Consider the following 22,504-nt stretch of genomic DNA (forward strand, 5'->3'; position numbering starts at 1 on the left):
TGGCAACGCGGCTCAGCTGTTCCGTTCTCACCTGGTCGCCATGTTACGGCTATGTGCAAATTAATAGTGGCGACGGCATAAATACCACACTTACAAACACCTGGTTATTGTAAAAAACACACGTTTATTTAGCGCGCTCAGTTTAAAATTAGTAATGTGTTGAATGTGTGTTACAGAGTATTTGGTATTTCGGTTTGTATAAATTAACGAACAAATTTGGAATCAAAACATTAGCTATTTACACAAACAGAGGGACACAAGTAGAATTTTTGGTGGCGATTGACTTGACTACGAGCTAAAATTGGCCACATTTGCGGTTAGAAGTTAGAAAGTACACGTAGAAAAATTCTTAACAGCAACGACACACTGAGGCTGTGCTCTCTTCCGTTGGCGGCGATTGTTCTTTTTTTTTCACCTTGGCTTTTTCTCACTGCTGGGCAATGGGCGCCGCGGTGGGCGTGGCCACGGGCGGGGACGAGGTGGCGGGATCCGCGTTCACGAACTCAATAGAGGCGGAATTGATGCAGTAGCGCTTACGGGTCGGTTTGGGACCATCCTCGAAGACGTGACCCATGTGGGCGTTGCAGCGGGCGCAGCGGACCTCGGTGCGTATGCGTTCTGGATGTGCGATTAGTAGTAAAATATTGCCCCCTATTTAGTTTGTATTTTGCCATTTCGTGGGATTAATCGGATACGTTTTGATTGTTGTTTGTTTGTTTTGTTGTGTAGCGCATTTTGTTGACATTTTTTTACAATATTTTTTGTTGTTTTTTTATTCATTTTGATCGTTTTGCAAGGTTAATTCAAAGTTTTTCGTTGTAAACAAATCAAACAGAAATAGAAAAACGATTGCAGAAATGGGTGATAAATGTAAAGCGGAGAAAGAATCACAGAAAAGAGCGAAGAAGTAACGGCAAATAGATGGGAGTGCAAATCAGAGAGCGAGGTACGAGGCGAAGGAGGTGCAGCAGAGAGAGCAATAAATAACAATGGGTGGCAGGTGAAACAACATGAAATGAAATCACACAAACCGGGTGAAAATAATGGGCGAATCAGAAATATAGATGATTTTCCGAACGATTTGGCGCACATATTATTTTGGTTAATTAAGCATTTGATGTGTCGTGTTTCGGGTGTTATAATTTCAGCGATGAGTTAGGTGTTTTTGTGGTTTTTTCGTGTTTTTTGTTAGCAAAACAAACCCCCAAATAACGTTTACAGGCGTTGTACATTTAGTTTTTTTTTGGTTTTTGAAGCGAGTAAAAAAAAGAGAAATAGAAAATATACAAAAATACACATTATTCGGTTTGCTGAAAACACTCTATATAGTTTATGGATATAATGTTTGTTAAAGTATTCGGGTTATGTTATACAAATCAAAAGCATTGAGCGTGAGTAAGAAGCAACAAACTGAAGCGTAAAATCTAAATCATATAAATAACCAAATAGAGCACCGGAAAATAAAATACTTATGCGGAAATATTTAAAAATAAAGCACCACACACATACAGACATACACATAATGGCCCTGGCCCAAAAATAAAGCCAACCGACCTTGTTTGATGATCGAAATGGGAAATGGGTATGTGAAGAAAGCGCTATGATCTTGGTGGATTTAAAACCGAAATAGGGATGGAAATTGCACTTAACCGAAAGAAAATCATATAAACCAAGTAAAGGAACCCTAAACTGATCCCTAGTACATGGTAACCTTGCGCGAACTTAACTTCTTGCTAAGCATGCAAGCTCCTACGAAATGGGTTAGTTTTCATTAACGTACAATAGTTCCTATAAATACGATGGGTATACTTTTGAGAAGTAGAGTTCTGGTATTCAGTGAGTGATTGTAAACCGAAAAGAGTGCATTATAACCAAGCCAAAACTGGCACAAACTTAGTAAAGTTTCAATGCGATAGTATAGTATAGTAAGTAAGGAGTTTTGAAACCGAAACAGAGATAGGTGAGGAGAAAAAGTATATAGCGAATGGAATCTGGGCTGATCTACAATACTAATCTCTCACTCCTCGTTCCGCAATACATTTTCAAACATCGTTCTTGTGTATAAGCTATGTGTTTCCTTTTCGTTAAACAGTTTTGCATAGTAAACGCCTATAAAATAGCTAAATATCTTTCTTCGCTGGAGTGGCAGCTCTCTATAGATGAGGAGTAGGAGCTTCCCGCAGGTCTATATGGGGCTGCTGCTCCGGGTGCAAATAGTACTCCTTGTGGTTGGTTAGCAGGCAGATCGTCGGTCGGTCGGACATTATTTCTTGGACGAGGCCGTCGGTGGATCCGCCTTCGATGGCGTCGCACTCTTCACGAAATCGATGGACGCGGAGTTGATGCAAAAGCGGCGATGCTTGGGCGGCGGTCCATCGTCGAAGACGTGGCCCATGTGGGCGGAGCATCGGGAGCAGCGCACCTCGGTGCGCACCATGCCTAGCGTTTTCGAAATGACTACTGTTGGTTTAATCGGTTTTCAAGTGATACTCGTGGGTGATGGTGATGTTCGGGTGGAATCGATATATGCAATTAGTTGTATATTTCGTGTTTTTGTTTTTGTTTTTTTTTTAGTAAGAGAGAAAAAAGTTTGAGAAAGTCAGGCGGGATAGAGAGGGGGATAAGAGAACACAATACTCGGTTAGGAATCAATTGTAGTCGCTGCTTCTCGCTCTGTTGCACATTCAGGTGCTGCAACGGCAGCAGGAACACTCACTAGTCACTAGTGGAACACTAATCACTAGTCACAATCACCGCCACAAGACTAAACACAGTAACACAACAACGGCAAGGCCAACGGCAAAACTACAGTGAACTCTGGGCAATGGAACAGTTATTGGGGTCGGGTTCAGGATCAAGTTCAACACGAAACAAAGCCGAAACGTAACAACAAACAAGGCAACACAAACGGCACAGACTCGAAATGAATAATGCTACTGGGTTTACAAGGTCCAATTAAGCCATTAATTAATAAGCCTCTTCCTAAAACGTTTTACTTTATGGTTTTATAATGACACTACTATCTTTACAAATGGAAAATAATCAAGCAGAAGGTCAAACCACAAGGGTTTTTCATCCTGAATGTGACAGGAACTACAAAGAATTCTATTTTTAAGTTCATATAACTCTCAAATTAATCGTTATCAGGCTTTTTTATGTACTTGGTACAACTTATAAACTTGCATTACTTGTTGATCTTATGATTGCTCGTATGCACACATGACAACTGGGCATATATTGCTCTAGTCTGGGTTATATGGTTCCTAGGATAAACGCAAATGAAACTCTCAACTCTTCTGTGCGGCAACAAAACAACAGCAACTCAAATAAAAACAGAACTCAAAACGGTTTGCAGCAATAAACAGCTAAGAGTGCCGAACAATGTCTAATGGCCAAAAGTGGGCCCACTTGGCCTGGCCCATACGCACCTGGTATGCTGGCGTCGCGGTGCAGCGTGACCTTGCCCTTGTCAAGGACGTCGTTGAAGGCCGGCCATCCGCATCCGGAGTCGTACTTGGTGTCCGAGCTGAACAGATCCTGGTGGCACACGATGCACTGGTACACGCCCTTCTCGTAGTGCTTGTTGTAGCAACCTGTGGGGATTCGGGATTAGTACTTGGGATTGCGAAGGAGTTGTCATGTGTTTCGTCATGATAATGGCGGCATATTTAGTAAGGAGAGAGCACACCCACCTGTGAAGGGTCGCTCGGTGCCCGCCTCCTGGGTAACCTGATACTGCATCGGGGTCAGGCGCTTGCGCAGCTCCTCCTTGTTCACCGTAACCTTCTCGCTCTTGTTGTCCATGGTCGCTTGTCCGGAGTACCTCTTGGCCGGATTGTCGCTGTCTTGGCGTGAATCTGAAATGCAATTCAATACGTTGGTATTTGGTTTGCGGTCGGATTGAGTGTGCTTTTCTGTTTGCCACCAGTTGGGTAATGTTAACTGAGTAGTTGTTGTGGGGGAGATTTCGTCAAGCTTCTGTAAGGGTTCCCCTCATAATCTGCCCCTTATCGTAGGTGCTTTCACCTAAACCTTGTGCAATCTTAACTGGCTTATTTGAATGCGGCCATCTTGCAGCCAATTGCCGATAAGAAACTGTGGCTGGTCACTATCAGCCATGAGTTGTGGAAAATCCTTCTCGAAACTCACAATCATCTTGTTTTTTAAATAAGCGATTTGGGCCATAAACGAGATGAAATAACATGGCTTTATCATCTTGATAAAGAAGGGAAACTGGCTTCACACTACCATGTATTCAAAAATAAATTATAAGCAGAAAAGTTTGCTCATTTTTTGAAACCAATTTAATTTGTATGCCAATATTAAACAGAGGCTATAAATAGTGTACAAAATAAAGAAAATAAAGAAATACATATCGTTTTCCCAACTAATTTGGTGAATGTGTAGCATTTTTTTTGGTTCCCCCATTTATGCAGCAGACTCTTGAAAATTCGAAATCAAAGTTGTGCATCCAGCGCATTAGTAACACAAATTTACTATACAAACTTGCCTGCTAATTAATGGAGGTGTAAACAGATTTGTTAAGTGCGGCCATCAAATGGAGTGGAGAAACGCATGGGGCCAAAAATAGTTTTATGCTTTTTAGTGTTTTCATGCTGCCAGCCGGCAATCAAACGGAGTGGCGCCCAAAGCAAACGGGTGAAGAAAAACCAAAAAAAAAGGCGAAAAACGAAAATTGAAAATCGGAGGTGGGGGTGGAGCAGTCACCTTTTATTTTCGGCTTTTCCGAGTGCAACAATTGAAGAGGCAGCCAAGTGTGTCGCAGGCAATTGAAGACAATGAATTAATTTCGAGCAAAGTCGATTTGCGTTCATATGAAATGCAAGTGAATGAAATCCAATCAAATTGTGTCTAAAATTAGCCGATGGCCAATCGATGGGCATGCCGTATACTATATAGTTTGTTTGAAAGCGCGACACGCCACACCCACCACAGGCAATTAAAACTATACCTTACTTTTTTCCCAGTGCAACTCACCTGCGAAAAAGCGTGAAATGGCGAATATTTGAGTGTTTCTGCTGCGCCGCAGTGCGTGGCGAGCAGAAAGTGCAAACATTTTGCGGCTAATTTCGGTTGACAACTGCACTTGGCACTGCCTGGTTATTTAATCAGCACAACAGCGAGGGGAAAGCGGGGGAAAAGTCAATGTTTTGTCCACTGCGCCCACGCGAACTAATATTTATGCAATTTGTGTTGCCACTTCCGTCTTTATTTTCCACATTTCCCACACTTTCCGTTCTATTTTCGTGCGCTTTTCCGCTTTTGAGTACTTTGCTTGGCGAGGAGAAAGCGCAGCGCAGAGAAAGTCGCAACTCAATTAGGGAAAATGCGCTCGCAATTGTGCTTCAATGTCACCAGCGGAGAACAAAAACAGCACAACAAAAAACACTTAATTTTCCCACACTAAAATGGTGCGTCCTTGGGCTTTCCATCCGCTGGTAAACTACTACTCACCTGCTGAATAGCGCTCGAAATGGTGCTGATGCTATTTTTGGCCTTTTGTTTATGAATGCGCCAAACGCGGGCGAATACAAGCGTGCGTCGCAATGTTACGCAGCGGTGGAAAATTAAAAACTAATACAAAAAAGCTGCTTGGGAAAACAGCTGCACGCGTAGAAAATCAAACACCTGGCTGCTCGCGTTGCCAATCGAACGGGCGATGGTCGTTGCGGATTGTGGGCAACACTGCAGTACGGTCACGCGAACAGCTGACTACTGGCAGCGCTGCCAACTGCTGCCTAAGTGCGCTGAAGGTCTGGCAACGCCGGGCACTTTGTTATTTTTTGTGGCTCCATAAAATTTGCTTATCAGCAATAAAACTTAAGCAAGTGGGTTAGTTAAACAAACTTGCTTCGGGGAAGCACCATAATTGGACTGCCGACCACCGCCGGACTTCGGAATACTGGAAAAATAGCCGAGCAGGCCGCAGAAGAGACCACACGCAAAGAGGGCGTCAACAAAAAATAAAAAGAAAAAACCGTGGGGGAGGAAACCTGGGGAAAAAGACCAAGAAAAGCAATACTCATCCAGAAACTCGACTGAAAACCCGACTGCCACACTCGCACGGCCATGAGTAACCACAGATACCATCAGGGGGGCAACTACATGCACCCCCGGATCTCCTCCTATCCGCACCACTTCAGCTACGTCTCCTCGTGCGTCAAGTACATGATCTTCCTGCTGAACTTCCTCTTCTGGCTCTTCGGCGGCCTGCTGCTGGCCATCGGCGTGTACGCCTTCATGGACAAGCTGAAGGACGGCAATGGCTGGCTGCGCTTGGACACCGTCTACGATGTGATCTTCAACATCTCCCTGGTGATGATCATCGCCGGAGTCATCGTCTTCACGGTCAGCTTCGCCGGCTGCTTGGGGGCGCTGCGGGAGAACACCTGGCTACTGAAGCTGTACTCCATGTGCCTGCTTCTATTCTTCATACTCGAGATGTCGCTGGCCATCATCTGCTTCGTTTTTCCGCAGTACATGAACTCGTTCCTCGAGTACCAGTTCACGGACAAAATCATCCACTCATATCGCGAAGACTCCGACCTGCAGAACTTCATCGACTTTGCCCAGCAGGAGTTTAAGTGCTGCGGCCTGAGCAACGCTGGCTACCAGGATTGGAGTGAGTAGTTGATTCCACACTCGATTTTGTTTAGATAGCTAAACGCGAAACTCTAAATGTTAAATTAATTTATAAACATGATCTAAATCATTCTGCTTATGAATTCAGGCAAGAACGAGTACTTCAACTGCTCATCGCCGTCGGTGGAGAAGTGTGGAGTGCCCTACAGCTGCTGCATCAATGCCACCGATATCAGCTCCGGCCTGGTGAACATCATGTGTGGATATGGCGTGCAGGAGCACTCAGTGGCCGCCGCCAGCAAGCGCATCTGGACCAGCGGCTGCATTGAGATCGTGCGCGTGTGGGTCGAGAGGAATTTGTATGTGATTGCCGGCGTTGCCCTGGGCATAGCCCTGTTGCAGTTGTTCGTCATCTATTTGGCCAAGACCCTGGAGGGACAGATCGACCTGCAGAAGTCGCGCTGGTCGTGAGTGCAATGCCACCATCCGTACCTTTACGGATATCCGCCCTGCGAAGATGACCCGTATTACAATTCGCGGATGTGAGGCGGACTTTTTTGGTCCTGCCCGTGCTCAAACCGTTTCAAACCGAATCCCACTCCTAGAATAATCCATAGCTCCCTATATACCATCTCTTGTGTTTTCGATAGATTTAAGTTCTAGTGTCCCAACATAATAGTATTTCAATAGTATCCGACTCTCCTAGGCTTAGGAAAAAGTATTTATACTCCTTTGTGTTCGTAAAATGCGCTCCGTATTCTTAGTCACAAGCAAAGTCGAACAAATCTAAAGTTTTACTCATATACGTATGCAATATCAGACTATTTAAAGACTATTAAAGACACTTGTATATAAGCTAGCGAGTTCCATAAGAAATATGCATTTAAAATGAGATTTATGTGTAACGACGAAACCAAAACTGCATGCATGTTTGTTAAATTCAGCAACATACTAGACTTATTATCATTTTTAAGTATCTGTGCGCGTGTTTGTCCGCAAAACTTGTTGTAGTGCGTATTTAAATACAGGCATTCTATACGTGTAACCATGTCGTTTTATTTGGGGGAATATCACAAAGTAAATACGGCATTTTGGACCGACCTATCGCTCTAAGTTAATAATTTTCTATGTCAGAAAACTTTATCAATCTTCGCCACAGTTGCGAAATACTACAAATATACTTATTAAGTAATCGCAATCTCAAACAATTCAAAGTGAATGGAACTTTGAGCCTCAGTGGGCTAGCGCAGATAAGCAAATCCATTTACTGTGGGGCAGTAATCCGACCCCCAATGAAGACAGTCTTACATATACCACAGAGTGTTTATTATTCTACGCAATCGCATGAAATTGCCATCTCGTATTAAAAGTGAAAAGCAAACCATTGTTATCTCATGCCTAGTACTTGATAATGGAACGGATGCTCTCGCCCTTGTGCATCAGGTCGAATGCCTCGTTGATCTGCGACAGAGGCAGCTCGTGGGTGATGAACTCGTCCACCAGCAGATCCTTCTTCAGGTAGTCCTCCACCAATTTGGGAACATCGGAAACGGAGCGCCAGCCTCCGAAGGCGGATCCCTTCCACACGCGACCCACGACCAGCTGGAAGGGTCTGGTGGAGATCTCCTGGCCAGCACCGGCGACTCCAATCACCACGGAGGTGCCCCAGCCCTTGTGCGTGGCCTCCAAAGCGGCGCGCATGGTGTTCACATTGCCAATGCATTCGAAGGTGTAATCGAATCCACCATCGGTCAGGTCGATCAGGTAGTTCTGGATCGAACCCTTGTCGGCCACATCCTTGGGGTTGACAAAATCGGTGAACCCAAACTTCTTGGCCAGCTCAAACTTGTTGGGATTGATGTCGATGCCGTAGATCTTTCCGGCGCCAGCCTTTTTGCAGCCCAAACCCACGGCCAAGCCAACGGCTCCCAAGCCCCAAACAGCGCAGGTGCTACCACGTTCCACCTGCAATGAGGCGTTGGTAAGACAGTGATGTGGAGAAAGTTCCACGAACTCACCTTGGCAGTGTTAAGGGCGGCACCATAGCCGGTGGATATGCCGCAGCCCAGCAGGCAGACCTTCTCCAGCGGCGCCTTCTCGTTGATCTTTGTCAGCGAAATGTCGGCCACCACGGTGTACTCTGCGAAAGTGGAGGTGCCCATGAAGTGGAACAACTGCTGTCCCTTGCAGCTGAGACGGGAGGTGCCCTCGGGCATGACTCCAGCACCCTGGGTAAGTCGGATCTTCTGGCAGAGATTCGTCTTGCCGCTCTTGCAGAATTTGCACTCGTTGCACTGGGGGATGTAGAGAGCGATGACATGGTCGCCAGCCTTGAAGTTGGTCACACCCTCGCCGACGCTTTCCACGATTCCGGCGCCCTCGTGGCCCAGGACCACTGGGAACAGGCCCTCCGGATCAGCACCGCTCAAGGAGAAGGCGTCTGTGTGGCAGACACCCGTGGCCGTGATCTTGATGCGTACCTTTTGGATTCATGCATCATGGTAATTAGTTAAATCGTTATCATTTGTCATAATCCGATGTGGACTAACCTCATGAGCCTTGGGCGGCGCCACCTCGATATCCTCGATGACCAGCGGCTTCTTTGCCTCCCAGGCGACGGCGGCCTTGCATGTGATTACCTGCGTTTCATATTGACAGCCAGGGTGTGTTTCTGCTAATTAAAATTCCAGTTGCTGCACTCACCTTGCCCTCGGTAGCAGACATCTTTGTAGAATAGTTTAGTGGAAAGTTTAGCGACAAGATCCAATTGGCGAATGGAGAGCGAATGGCGATAAGGAAGAGGAGGCGGGAAAAGGCCGGTAGGCGCAGTGTGGCCAGACAGCGATCGATGGAAAACGTTGAAAGCTCACCGGGACTCAGGACCCATTTCTTTGGTTTATGCGGCTGCAAACGTGTATTGATATTTTTATCAATTTTTAAATAAATAATTAAGAGTATAATTAATTTATTAAAATTTGATAACTTGTAATATAGACATGCGTTATATTTGAGCTTAAGTTCGAAACTAAAATTTAGAATGCAATAAAATAAGAATAAGGATCAGTTTGTACTGCCTGGCCACACCTGACTTGCGCGTACACAATCGCAGCCAACCTTGCTCTGCTCCAGTCAGCTGTTCCGGTGGGAAGTGGACTGTTATTCCTTAAACCGTTACAAGATCTGAATACAACGACAAAAGCTACTCACAAACAAACTAAAAACATTGTTAAGTGGAAAATAGCGCATTTATAAGCACTACATAGCATTAAAATTCCAATTTAGCTGTCGCTTTAGTTCAAATAGCTGCACTTTAAAAGTTAAACATTCCGCCCGCGCAGGCGCCAAGTTTTTTGTAAACATTGCCGCCCAACCCAAAATGCAACAACAGCAGCCCCCCAAAAACGCCAATGAACGCAAAATCGGCACAAGGACGTGCCAGCCAGCCAGGAAAAATCAATAACAACACAGCCGCGAAGCGACAAAGGCCGGAAGTGCACTTTTTTTTGCATTACTGGGCGTTGAGTAACGTCACGGCGAACGAAAAAATTGGTTCGTTTGCGAAAAAGTGATGTAGGTTTTTGCGCCAGGAGCAAGTAGAAAGTAGAAGTCCGGAAAATGGTGGGCAAGGGCTCGAGCGGCCTAGGCGGCGACACCAGCACGGGCAGCAAGGAACGCCCTGTTTTCATTCCGCCCCGGAAACGTCAACAAACCAAGTCGGAGGCCAAGAAGCAGAACTATGTGGATCACATCGTCAGTGTGCAGGTGAATGTGATACAATTATAACACAAAAGTACCAAAAGTGTGCTTCGATAATCATCTACGACGTGTCTGCACATTAACACCTTAGTTAAGCCCCATATTTGGCTGATTATAGATATTATTACATATAGTACAGTATTGATAAACTTCCTTATTGTTTTTTCGCCAGCAAAATCGACCCAAACTGTCGCCCTCCAATCCGGGACTTGAGGAGGAGCTCCGCAAGTCCAAGCTGATCATCAAGAACAAGCAGCCGCTGCCGCAGCTGCCGGGAGAGCTGGGTGTGCCCAGTGCCCACGACACACTGGCCAGTACCCACTCGGCCAGCTCCACGCAGCACAGCCAGAAGTCGGCCAGATCGAACAGTAATCTCAACGAGCTGCAGAACTTCGAATCCATATCGCAAGGCACCAAGTCCACGTCGCAGCGGCACGAGAGCAGCACGGTGACGCCCAGCAGCTGTTGCTACTCGGAGAGCAGCCTGGACGCCAAGTTGAGCAAGTCGCAGGACTGCCTAAGCAACCGATCGTCCTCCAAGAAGCGGGTCAACATCCGGACAACCGATCTTCCCGGCCAGGGGCGAAATCAGCGCTCCTCACCGGAGATAGCCAACTACGAGGATCTGGAGTCTGGCGAAACGAGTGTCCTGAACAACTACGACCAGAGTCTGGAGCGTGGCTATCAGGCGCGCAAGGAGGGCGGCGGCAACTACCTGACCATGACGGGCACCATTAAGCGGGGTCGCAAGAAGGGCCAGTCCGTGGACCTACAGATCAACATTAGTCGCGAGGAGCTGGAGCAGCTGAACGCCCATGCGATGGCCAGCGATACCCAGAAGGGTGGCAATTTGTGCTGCACCTGCAGCTGTGGCACCGGTCTCCACATTCTGCTCATCTCGCTGTTTTGCCTGCCGTTTGTGACCGTCGTTTCGGCGGTGTACTCCTTCTACATTGGCACACTCACCTGGTATAATATGTTCAACTATTACTGCGAGGAGAGGACGTACCTGCACAAGATCCTGGTGACGCCGCTACTGTTCGTGATCTATCCGCTGGCCATCGTGCTGTGCACCTTCGGCCTGGGTATCTATTCGGGATTGCGGCAGTTGAGTTTGCAGTACAGCAGTTGGGTGAACGACATTACGGATATCGAGAAGGGATTCTACGGCTGGTTGTGCGGCTTCCTGCGAATGCCCGACTGCAGTCCCTACGAGGTGGTCATCCTCACGGACATTTGTGTGGCGCCGCAGGATCCTCAGCGGCTGCACATCAACAAACCGCGCCAGGAACTATCCATGTAGGATGTGGCATGTAGGAGGACCTGGTAACTGGTTCCAGTTTCGTTTCGACCATAAGTGTGATATAAAAAAAACGTAATTACATACGCAGATCGACACATTAAGTTTCCTTTGGCCAAATTTGTTCCTTTCAACTTGACATATGCGTGCGTATGTCTCTGCAATTGCAGCTTTAGTGAACGGAAATACAATATATACATATATAGAGATATCGAAGCCACAACTTACATACATAATCCAAGAAGCCCTAGAAAGTCTTAAGTTACTAGAGATCTAACACTCGCACAGCGTCTATAATGCAAAATGCAAGAAAAACCTCTAAATAGATCCGTAGTCCGAAACTAATATAATCTTGCAAGTGTCGCCCAAACTAATGATTGCTCAATAATTAGAGGTTCAATTGGATTCTTTGTCTGATTATGGTAATAGTTTACTTCATTAACTATCCATCCACTTTAGTTTATGACCATTTGCAAGGTTGTTACAAAAAAGAAAAGACAGTAAACTGTTGTAGTTGGGCACTAGCCTGCAGACTTGAAACTCCGCTTTCCTTTCTCTAACTCAAAGCCAAATTTAAAACTGTTTAAGGAACTTATAGCATTTACCGAATACGATGCATTTATCTTCAAAGTGAACTAAAACCAAATAAAACAGCCAACACTTAAATGCGCACTTGACGTGATGGAAACTTTTTCTTAGTTTTAAGCAAATATTTTTTATTTCTACGTCAATAAAAAAGCCGCTGCAAAGCCACACGGACATTTATACACATACATACATATGTACTTATATAAGCAGAAACGTTTTTAAAATAGAAATTCTATATGTTAAGAACCTGAATATCAAACACTTATTGAAATGAATATATTAGCCAGAGAAATAAAGCCAATAAAACCGTATAGCAAACACAAGCAAACTGGTTAATCTTATTGCGTTCTTGAGTGGGAAAAGCTACACATTATTTAATTTGCATAAATATTTGTACGTATTTCTATTTCAATTAACTTCCAGCAGCGCAAGCTTATAAATCAAGTGATAACGTTACGTATTTGGGCACATGTACGTTTGTGTACACTTGTCAAAATTGTATTATGTAATCTAATACCATTTTAAATAATCGAAATTGTGATAGTAAATTAGTTCTTATATTTTTTGCTTTTATTCATTTTTATTCTCTATTTGTCTATTAATTATTTATGCATTTTTTCAAGCGTATAAAATATCCTCAGTGTACATATGTAATAAGAACGACTCGAAGAGAACAACGGAGCTTTTTCTCGGTTTGTTTTTGCCGGCGAAACGCCCACACGAAATATGTAAACACTTGGGGTAAATACAAAACAGCTGTTCTTGGGGCTGGTCGCATGCGAGTGAGCGAGAGAAGCGAGAGAATGAGAAACAAATTACAGGGGAGAGCGAATAAAACGAACTGGGGGCTCGTCTTATTAGAATATAACTGTAATTTGAGCGGAAGGCAAAGATATAAGTGCCGCTATTCCGGCGAGTATTATGTATGCAAATTGGAGCTATAATGCTAATGTTAGATGATAACAGTGTTTGGCTTCTGCTCTTCACAGCCAATATAACTGATAGCAACTGTATTCCGGTCCAAGCAAACACACACATAAATACGCAAATTTAGAAAAAATATACATTATGTACATACGTATAGACATATATATGCCAGCACAGCATATCGGGCAGATCGGATAATGAATTCAGTGCTAAGTCAGCTTTCCAAGCGAACGGTTGTGCAACGGAAAGTGGAAATACAAGATATAAAGCGGTAATCATGGCAACCGATAATTTAACAGCTGTTCTCCACGGAATCGAGGACCTGCGATTGGTGAGTAGAAACCGGAAATAAGTTAGGCAACTACTAATTCGCTTCCTGCAGGAGCAACGCCCAGTTCCGGAAATCGCCGACGATGGTAAGTGATTCGTGCACTAAGAAAAATGCATATATCCTGTTGAGTTCGATTTAGAGTCCAATTACAATGAAAAGCTGATGTATTTGTTTTCAAAATATATTTACTAATCATTGCTATTCAAGTAACAGCATGTAGTGATTGCATGAGCTGTTGTTATGATATTGTACCTAAGGGCTACAAATTCTAATTGGTTTGTTCAATTTATACCACATTGGCCATCTGATAAGACTTTCTGATAGCACAGATTACAAAATTGTCACGAATTCAGCTAGTAAAGTGATTTATATCTTTGAATTGCAAGTACTGCCAGTCATAAAAACCACTCCATTGCCTAGGAATTGATCCAAAGGTACATATGTACATCTAATGGCTTTCATATTCCCTTCTCCTGCTCAGAGGTTCTCCTGGCCATGGACAGCGTGGGCATCTGCGGATCCGACGTGCACTACCTGGCCCGCGGACGCATCGGGGACTTTGTGCTGACCAAGCCGATGGTCATTGGCCACGAGGCAGCCGGCGTGGTGGCCAAGCTGGGCAAGAATGTGACCACCCTCCAGGTGGGCGACCGCGTGGCCATTGAGCCGGGAGTGCCCTGCCGCTACTGCGATCACTGCAAACAGGGCCGCTACAACTTGTGCGCCGACATGGCCTTTTGTGCCACGCCCCCGTACGATGGTAACCTGACCAGGTACTACAAGCACGCCGCCGACTTCTGCTTCAAGCTACCGGATCACGTCAGCATGGAGGAGGGCGCCCTCCTGGAGCCCCTGTCCGTGGGAGTTCACGCCTGCCGTCGTGCTGGCGTCGGTCTGGGCTCCAAGGTGCTCATCCTGGGCGCTGGTCCCATTGGCTTGGTTACGCTGCTGGTAAGAAAGTCGATTAATGTGTCACGAACTGAAGGAGATTCAACTTTTTACCCACCTAGGCTGCCCAGGCCATGGGTGCATCTGAGGTCCTGATCACCGATCTGGTGCAGCAGCGCCTGGATGTGGCCAAGGAGCTGGGCGCCACGCACACGCTGCTCCTGCAGCGGGACCAGTCCGCCGAGGAGACCGTCAAGGTGGTGCACCAGACGATGAGCGAGGTGCCGGACAAGTCCATCGATTGCTGCGGAGCCGAGAGCAGCGCCCGCCTGGCCATCTTCGTAAGTGGATTGGTACTGGCTTTGGGCTAATGACCGGCCATTAACCCGCTTCCTTTCAGGCCACTCGCTCCGGCGGAGTGGTAGTGATTGTGGGCATGGGCGCACCCGAGATCAAGCTGCCCCTGATCAACGCTCTGGCACGTGAGATCGACATCCGTGGCGTCTTCCGCTACTGCAATGAGTAAGTTATCGCTGGATTCGGGGCACCATCGTGGGTCAACCACTACTGATAACTCTGCAACTTTAGCTATTCCGCCGCTTTGGCTCTGGTGGCTTCGGGCAAGGTGAACGTGAAGCGGCTTGTGACGCACCACTACGACATCACGGAGACGGCCGAGGCGTTCGAGACCTCCCGCCGCGGCACCGGAGGCGCTATCAAGGTCATGATCCACGTACAGCCGCGGGATGCGAACAACAAAGTCAAGTTCTGAATACACACTCTTATATCTAAACCGAGTAGTTCATATTTTTGGTGCTTGGGTCTTGGAGCCATTCCGAGCTTGGTTTGTTATCGCCTTCTGGTTAAGTGTCTATATTTAGGTGTGACTACATATGGACGTGCAGATAAATATCTTTAGTAAATAGCCGTGATATTGGTAATAATGTTTCATTTTACCTTTTAGTTTTAGTATTGCAATGATTAGTAACTTAACGGATGCTGATCATCTTGCGCTCAACAAAGATTATAAATTATAGTTATACTGTGTGACTTGCCACTCACTTAAAGTGGAGATCTAAAACAAATACTGGATGTACTCCATGGCGTGCTCCGGTGCTCTGGGCTCCCCCTCGGCATCGAAGTCCTTCAGCTCCGGCTGCCTGTTGCGGGCAATGTATCTCAGATAGCCACGTGTGCTCTCCATTCGCACCGACAACTTCATGTTCCAACCATCGCGACGTGGCGTGGTGAAGATGATGGAGGCGTGACAGTTGACCAGCCGGCTGGAGAAGCCCACGCCCAGGTAGTTATTCGCCTTGTCCACGATCACAATGGGCAGATCCTCGCTGGCCAGCAGGCGGACCAGCTTGCGCAGCATTCGCTTCTGGATGGGCCAGTAGTAGCAGGCGGGATCGTAGAGCATCACCAGCATATCGCGGCTGCTCTCCACCTGCATCTCGTAGAAATTCCTTGGCTGGGTGTCCAGCGATGGAGTGGCGCCCAGGACTACAGCGCGGAAGAGCTGATCCCCCAGCAGCTGGTCGCAAAACTCCCGCAGGTACTTGGCGCTGACCAGCTTGTGCATATCGTAGACTTCGCCCTCGCAGTCCTTGCCATAGATCCGCGGCGGCAATCCCTTCCGGTAGCTGCCAAAGTCGTCCGGATTCAGGTTCTCATTAAACTGCTCTATGCTGGAGATGTCACGCAATCCGAACAATATCCGACCGGCGTACTCCTGTGCCAACTCGTCCAGCAGCTTCGTCCACTTGTCCAACGTGTCTCCGTGCCGGTTCCCAAGAAAGTGAAACGCCACCACCTGTGGCCCACCAATTGTAAACCTACCATCCGCTGCCACTACTGGTGGTACCCACAAGACCCATGGAATGGAGTTGCTGTCGATGATGTAGGTCTTCACCAGAGCCATGTTCTCCAGGCGGGAAATCGCTCAAGTAGGTGTATTGTTGTTCCAAAAGATACAGTTTCTTTTATACACCGCATCATCGTTTCAATTTCACAACCAAAAAAGCTCACGGAAGCGAGCTTTTCTTAACATGGATTCTGCTTGGAACTTAACATTTGAAGCTCAATAACATGTTTGAATTAAAAATATGAGCAAAATTATTATTCCAATTGGAACTATCTTTAAAACTGAAAGATTATAAGAAAAACGTGATGATCATATAAACGCGTATAAATTTAAGAGTCGGACGTTGGCAAGAATAAAATCCTGATTCGAATTAAGCGTTATTTCATTTCTGTGATGTAGTCAATTTTATTAAATTCCCTGAATACTTAAGTGTAATCCAATAACTTAATATCAAATGAACTGCCAGCGCAGTCGTTTTCGTATGCGAACTAAACAAAAGATAAATAAAAATGTGAATGTGTCTGAAAATCGAGGTGCTTCTGCTCGGACAACGAACTACAATCTTACTAACACATACGTATTTAACTTAACTGGTGCGCCAACTACTTTTGTGTGTACCAAAGCGGCGACCAAGTCGATTGGTCTATGATAAACAGAACCCCATACGCACAACCGAAAACTAATCAACAGTTATCCTAAGACTTAATATTATTTACGCGCTGCGGTAGATGTACTCGTATATAAAAATAGAAAATACAGCGTAGATTCCGTTTGGGCGCACAACAATGGATTTGAGCCGCCATTAACCCCGACTCCAAGCCAGACCTAGAAGCGCACCTGCTTGAGCTTATCGTAAATGCTAAAGTACAGGGCCGTCGTCATGCTTGACTTAAGGAGTGTGGGGGCCACGCCCTTGTACAAGCCCCTAACGCCCTCTTGGCGCACGGTCAGCCGCATACAGTCCCAGACTCCGTGGCACTGCAGCGTCTGTCCGAAGGTCTGGCGGTTCGATTCGAAGCCCTGGATCTGCAGCCGCTTCTTGATCAGATCGAAGGGGTATACGATCGTCTTGGAGAGCATGCCCGACGAGGCACCCAGTCCCAGCAGCGTCCACGTGGGCAGTTGGCTGCGATCGCTCACCTCCATAAAGGCGCACGCCCAGTCGCTGAACAGGCGGTAGGCCATGAAGTTGGTGCCCATCAGCGGCGTTATTTGCAGCAGGGCGGAGGACAGACCGCGGTACATGCCGCGAGGGCCCTCCTGGCGGACAATCGCCGATACAGCTCTGGTTGCATTCCTGTAACCTTTGCTGGTGTCCTGGGCAATCAGTCGCGTGCGGATGACGTCCAGAGGCGTGGAGATGATCACCGCTGCTCCTCCGGCCGCAGCGCCACACAGGAAGTTCGATAGATGCTGATGATGCGCCAGATAGCTGGTCTGTTTGGCCATCAAGCTGAGCTGCTCGTACGTCCAGAACTGGCAAATGCCGTACATTATGCTCAGTACCTGGGCAGGATTGTGGCCCTTCCAGAAGGCCAACAGTCCCTCCTCGCGGTAAATGGTTTTCACCGCCTGTCCGATGGATGTGTACTTGGAGGTAAGAACTCCCGATCCCTCTTTGGTGGCGTTTTTGCCCAGCGGCTCCACCTGCAGCTGGAAGCGGATCTTGAGCACGTCCAGCGGTTGGCAGGTGGAGCGAGTAATGGCCGCCGAAAGTCCACCGGCTAGCATTTGATGCAGCTGCTCCCGCGTACTGTGCTTGCGTCGCGGAACGGGAGCTGTGGTTGTGGCTGCGGTCGCCTCGCTGGTGGAGCTTGTGGTTACCGCCATGTCTGCGTCGGTGCTGCCTTTGGTTTCGCTTTTCGTGTGCGTATGTTTGCTCGTGCGGATTTCACTTTTATTGCTGCGACTGCCAACTTTTCAATGGCATTTCTGTAAAATAAAGAAACGCAGACAGGTGGAGACGTTATTACAGTCGGAACTCAATAGCTGCAACCGCCAACTCGGACTTTGCAACTGCCATGAATCTAATAAGTATAGCCTAAAGTCTTAGAAGAATGGTTTCCATTTGTAATTTTCCTGACTCTTGTGAAATTCAAGTTGTATGCTGTGATTATGAGCTTGGGATTGTATGTTGATGAAAAGGAAAAGCAGAATACTGCTTACTATCAAAGATGGATGCGACTTAGTCAAGCTTGCCTGTAGCTTTCATTCACAACGTTTTCGAGGTGCGGCAGGGCACAAATTTCGAGTTGTTTACACATTCATCAATTGGTGTTTAGTGTGTACAAATCCGTAGACAGGAATTGGGAAATAGTAGGAGTGGAATCCATCTGGGGATGAGACTTACAAGTGTCATGCTCCACGGAGCGTGCGGATGTCTCAGCGATTACTTCACTATTATCTCTGTTAAGCTGTTATGGCCAATTGCGCGCCAATTCGCAGAGCTCCCAAGTTGACTCCAGGGTTCAGGCGAGCATTCATTGATTGACAATAGCTCTGTAGGTATGCGGGTTTATCAGCGATTTCACTTTTTCCCGCTTTTGTTGTTCGATGTTTCGCCGACCGTTGTCCAGTTCCCGAAATTCCGATGCTGCTGCTCAGATAAAGAGACAAAGACAAGTCATTGGCAACACACTCGATGATGCTGATGATGATGTTGCTGAGGGTGAGAGTCCGATTCCAATCTCAGCTCACCTGGAGCAGATGCGTCCGTTCACGGGCAGAGTGCAGCAGAAACTGCGGCGGCGACGCTTCTTCATTACAGGCAGCGGCCCGTGGATTGCGTCAAAACTTTCTTTTCGCCAGATTTGTAATAGCGCCGCCGTTAAGATGCCGTTGCAGTCCAAGCTGGCCGCTCTTCCCACTTCCACAAACTGAAACTGGTTTCCCCAATCCGCAGTCCCCAATTCAAGTCGCTCTGCTCCAATCCTCTCCGCAACAACAACCAAACAACAAGTTACGTCGCCAAGTGCATGGAATCAGCTGTTCGAGCCGCTGGAGATGAGCTTTCAGCGAACAGCGATGGCAAGTATCGACTATCGGGGCAGGCGATTATGGCTAGAAAACAGCTAGTATTTAACTTTCAGTTTTAGAATTTTATTGAGATGGGTAAACAAGATTACGTTTATCGAAACATGAATATGTTTTTAATAGTAAGCATAATCCCTGAAATCAGATCACTATGTGTATGCTCAAGCTGATAAAAGTCAATTTGGGATGTTTAAATTCTTAAATTTAAAATATTGATATTACTATTGCTGTCACAGGCACAGCGTTGCCACTTACGCGGGCTTTCTTGTGTATTTCGAAATGGCTTACAGAGTAGTATACAAAATGGTTAGAATTTGGTCCCTATTTCCACCCAATGCCGCCAGTGGAGGAGGCGGCTGGAGCACTGGGCGTGGGTTTATAGTCGGGTGGTATACTGAATCCAAGCACCTCAAAATTACCGCCTGGCGGAGCTGCAGCGGGTACATTGGTTGGATATGGTGGCGATTTTTGTGAGGCTGGCGACACAGGATTGGGTGTGAATTTCACAGGTGTAGCGGGATGCGGCTCCTCTGCCTTGGGATAAAGACTTGGAAAGTTGGCTGCCCCGTTGGAGCCATTAGTTCCGGGCTTTCCATCAAATGGGTAGACGGGATATCTTGGCTTAAAGGCGTTGGCCTCGAATTGCTCCTCACTGACGTCCTCCTGGAAGTTTGGTGCGCCTAAGTCGCAGAAATGCAGATTAATAAGACAATCAATTCTGCTTTCCTAAATGGAAAACCCACCTGGATGAGAGGCACCACTAGGCTGGGCCTTTTCCGCCCCGGGTCCCTTGTCATCGGCACTGCCCAGCAGGGGCACTGTGCCAATGGTTAGGGGGAAGTCCATGACCAAGTCCCCGCCACCGTGAAGCTTGAAGGTCTTGGCGATGAAGCGCAGTGTGTAGCTGACTCGAATGGGATCCTTTTCGCTTTGTGTGGATGGCGTAGTTGGCGGCACCATGAGGAACTCATCGAACTGGGCCTTGTTGTGCTTCAGCACCTCACCACAGTGCTTGTCCGCCACCCGAGATTCGGTGACCTTCAGCTGCTCCTTTGTCCCCGATGAGTTGGCTCGATACGAGACGTTCTTGAGCAGACGCACCTTCACGTCCATGCACTGCACATCCGACTGGTTGTCCAACACCAGATGGAAATGGATCTTCTGGCCGGGCACGTAGGCGGAGTAGGAGGTGCTCACGTCCATGATCATCGGTTTGTGGGCACCAAAAATTGAGCCCCACCAAAAGCTCTTCGACTCCAAGCGCTGCAAGGGTTCCTAACAAAAATGTCGACCTTAAGTTGGCTTATCCAGTTCAAAAGCAGAAAGACCACATACCTTGTACTCCAGTCGCTTGTTAAGATCAAGTGGCAGGATGACCGTGAAGCACTGCTTAAAGGTGTTGTTGTAGCGAACCGCGCGATCAATGGTCAGGGTGACCTCGTGCTTGATCTGACCATGGGCACCATTAAAGGAGGTGGGTGCGTTGGGCGGAATGGTCGTCCGGAAGGGGAAGACGTACTTGCCGGTGGGCAGCTCCAGCTGGGAGCCACCGGCCTGTCCGTAAACGGGCTGGTCAGTGCTGTAGTAGACCTCGGTGGTGGTGTGGGTCACCAGCGACTTGGTCGCCTTGCCATCCTCGCCCACTCGCTCCTCGCTCTCCTGCCAGCGCGTCTCGCCGTATCCATTTATGGTTATAAAGATCGCTGCAATTGGGTTAATTTGTCTGTACTGTCTGAACTGCCGGGTATGTAATTCAATTATGCATTTAGTTTAATTGCCGCCGACCTTGGACCTTTTGTGTTTTGCGGATGTGGAATTGGATGTAGTATTGAAAATGGCTCAGCTACAACAACTGTTTGTTGATTAACTGGCAATAATTCCGGGAACAATTTAGGCTACCTAATAATTAGGGTGCTGCTGAAGCTCGACTGTTTGATACCCCAGTAAATATTTGATTTAATTATGATGTTTGATATTTGATTATGATATCCATTCATGTTTGTTGTTTAACTGGCAATAATTCCGGGAACAATTTAGGCTACCTAATAATTAGGGTGCTGCTGAAGCTCGACTGTTTGATACCCCAGTAAATATTTGATTTAATTATGATGTTTGATATTTGATTATGATATCCATTCATATATCTGAATTGAATAGGTAGCCAAAATGCTACCTATATAGTAATAATCAAAGCTATTGAGATATTTTTTCATTTGAAATATTTAATGTGATTATGATATTTGATATTTGATTGTGTTATCCATATCTACATGAATTACCCCTCATTCACCCAGAATGCTACCTATAGAGTAACCTGATGAGTAACTGAATCAAATCTCTAATAATACAGACGGCGTACGCAGTTTCAAAACAAAACTAGTTTTTCGCCGCTATCAGATATCCGAAGCCAGCCAAGCGGCCACATGTGTGTATATGTATATAAAGTTGTATATAAACTTACTTTATGTATAATATATAAACAATACACATCTTTCAAACAGACCTGCCGGCAACAATAACAAAGCAGCAACAATATTAATGACGCCGCGACTACGCAACGAAAGTGGATGAGAATGGTATGGGTATGGGAATCAGAATTTGAATGGGCATGGGGATGGAGATGGAGGGGGATGACGTCATGGCTGCGAGTCCATTAGAATATGTACTCCGACTTCTTCCGTATGTCTGTGCAGCTACTTACAGCGAATCGTCTTAGGACGCTCCGTGACCAGCTCCGCCGTGCCGGAGATTAGCTGGCCGGCTTGGTAGACACCCAGGGGATTGCTGTCGAAGACGAAGTTCACCTTGCTGCTCATCCTGTCCAGAATTGGCTCCTTGGCAACGGTGTATCCAGGCGGTAGCTAGATATCAAATTCCGTTCTGTGTTTGTTTTGTTGATATAGTTTTATTGCTGCTTGGTGGGTAGAGGTTGGGTTTCGAGAGATTCCCGGTCAGCGGCAACTCAACTCGCGAGCACCGAACGCGAGCAGCTCAGACTTAATACTGAATTATGAAAAGTCGCTGGTGAACCGTGAAGCTATCATTCTGTGTGAGACGGTATGCAAGTTGGAAGGAGAAGAAGGGACTGAAAAACGGGGAAGTACACGAAAAACTGAATGGAAAACTATTTACATATATACATATGTATATGTACATACATAAGCTGCAATTTTGGTAATTCTGATTATTATTCGTCCTAATTACGATGAAT

The 22,504-nt window shown here is 46.6% G+C and overlaps 8 protein-coding genes across 14 annotated transcripts; 3 read left to right on the forward strand and 5 right to left on the reverse strand.

Moving 5' to 3' along the window:
- Positions 1 to 104: 104 nt before the first annotated feature.
- Positions 105 to 5,643, reverse strand: LOC120454382 (methionine-R-sulfoxide reductase B1). Of its 7 annotated transcripts, none has more exons than XM_039639626.2 (4): positions 5,476 to 5,643; positions 3,693 to 3,845; positions 3,429 to 3,593; positions 105 to 651 (listed from the first exon to the last, which is right to left on the reverse strand). In XM_039639626.2, exons 2-4 carry the CDS (start codon positions 3,802 to 3,804, stop codon positions 428 to 430), a joined length of 501 nt encoding a protein of 166 aa, XP_039495560.1. In that variant the 5' UTR covers positions 3,805 to 3,845; positions 5,476 to 5,643; the 3' UTR covers positions 105 to 427. The 7 variants fall into 7 exon arrangements, with proteins under 7 accessions (XP_039495560.1, XP_039495559.1, XP_039495555.1 ...); XM_039639625.1 differs by having other exon boundaries at positions 3,693 to 3,857; positions 5,476 to 5,639; XM_039639621.2 differs by lacking the exon at positions 5,476 to 5,643 and adding an exon at positions 4,999 to 5,363.
- Positions 5,644 to 5,784: 141 nt separating this feature from the next.
- LOC120454381 (tetraspanin-33) lies at positions 5,785 to 7,648 on the forward strand. The gene is made up of 2 exons (XM_039639619.2): positions 5,785 to 6,643; positions 6,752 to 7,648. Exons 1-2 carry the CDS (start codon positions 6,091 to 6,093, stop codon positions 7,072 to 7,074), a joined length of 876 nt encoding a protein of 291 aa, XP_039495553.1. The 5' UTR covers positions 5,785 to 6,090; the 3' UTR covers positions 7,075 to 7,648.
- A 264-nt stretch (positions 7,649 to 7,912) lies between these two features.
- Positions 7,913 to 9,463, reverse strand: LOC120454385 (alcohol dehydrogenase class-3). Its single transcript, XM_039639628.2, has 4 exons — positions 9,307 to 9,463; positions 9,153 to 9,242; positions 8,622 to 9,083; positions 7,913 to 8,568 (listed from the first exon to the last, which is right to left on the reverse strand). Exons 1-4 carry the CDS (start codon positions 9,325 to 9,327, stop codon positions 8,002 to 8,004), a joined length of 1,140 nt encoding a protein of 379 aa, XP_039495562.1. The 5' UTR covers positions 9,328 to 9,463; the 3' UTR covers positions 7,913 to 8,001.
- Positions 9,464 to 9,713: 250 nt separating this feature from the next.
- LOC120454384 lies at positions 9,714 to 11,763 on the forward strand. Its single transcript, XM_039639627.1, has 2 exons — positions 9,714 to 10,365; positions 10,532 to 11,763. The coding sequence occupies exons 1-2, from the start codon at positions 10,219 to 10,221 to the stop codon at positions 11,660 to 11,662; spliced, it is 1,278 nt and encodes a 425-aa protein (XP_039495561.1). The 5' UTR covers positions 9,714 to 10,218; the 3' UTR covers positions 11,663 to 11,763.
- Positions 11,764 to 13,346: 1,583 nt separating this feature from the next.
- LOC120451675 (sorbitol dehydrogenase) lies at positions 13,347 to 15,186 on the forward strand. The gene is made up of 6 exons (XM_039635556.2): positions 13,347 to 13,505; positions 13,557 to 13,590; positions 13,987 to 14,456; positions 14,516 to 14,734; positions 14,794 to 14,915; positions 14,982 to 15,186. The coding sequence occupies exons 1-6, from the start codon at positions 13,452 to 13,454 to the stop codon at positions 15,163 to 15,165; spliced, it is 1,083 nt and encodes a 360-aa protein (XP_039491490.1). The 5' UTR covers positions 13,347 to 13,451; the 3' UTR covers positions 15,166 to 15,186.
- On the reverse strand, positions 15,143 to 16,569 carry LOC120451677. The gene is made up of 2 exons (XM_039635558.1): positions 15,351 to 16,569; positions 15,143 to 15,280 (listed from the first exon to the last, which is right to left on the reverse strand). Exon 1 carries the CDS (start codon positions 16,315 to 16,317, stop codon positions 15,469 to 15,471), a length of 849 nt encoding a protein of 282 aa, XP_039491492.1. The 5' UTR covers positions 16,318 to 16,569; the 3' UTR covers positions 15,143 to 15,280; positions 15,351 to 15,468.
- Positions 16,570 to 16,950: 381 nt separating this feature from the next.
- On the reverse strand, positions 16,951 to 19,274 carry LOC120451676 (mitochondrial thiamine pyrophosphate carrier). Its single transcript, XM_039635557.1, has 3 exons — positions 18,958 to 19,274; positions 18,611 to 18,856; positions 16,951 to 18,192 (listed from the first exon to the last, which is right to left on the reverse strand). Exon 3 carries the CDS (start codon positions 18,088 to 18,090, stop codon positions 17,086 to 17,088), a length of 1,005 nt encoding a protein of 334 aa, XP_039491491.1. The 5' UTR covers positions 18,091 to 18,192; positions 18,611 to 18,856; positions 18,958 to 19,274; the 3' UTR covers positions 16,951 to 17,085.
- A 237-nt stretch (positions 19,275 to 19,511) lies between these two features.
- On the reverse strand, positions 19,512 to 22,280 carry LOC120451674 (arrestin domain-containing protein 1). The gene is made up of 4 exons (XM_039635555.1): positions 21,995 to 22,280; positions 20,629 to 20,996; positions 20,037 to 20,568; positions 19,512 to 19,973 (listed from the first exon to the last, which is right to left on the reverse strand). The coding sequence occupies exons 1-4, from the start codon at positions 22,107 to 22,109 to the stop codon at positions 19,615 to 19,617; spliced, it is 1,374 nt and encodes a 457-aa protein (XP_039491489.1). The 5' UTR covers positions 22,110 to 22,280; the 3' UTR covers positions 19,512 to 19,614.
- Positions 22,281 to 22,504: the final 224 nt, after the last annotated feature.

Source organism: Drosophila santomea, chromosome 3R (assembly GCF_016746245.2).
Source record: "Drosophila santomea strain STO CAGO 1482 chromosome 3R, Prin_Dsan_1.1, whole genome shotgun sequence".
NCBI classification, from domain to species: Eukaryota; Metazoa; Arthropoda; class Insecta; order Diptera; family Drosophilidae; genus Drosophila; species Drosophila santomea.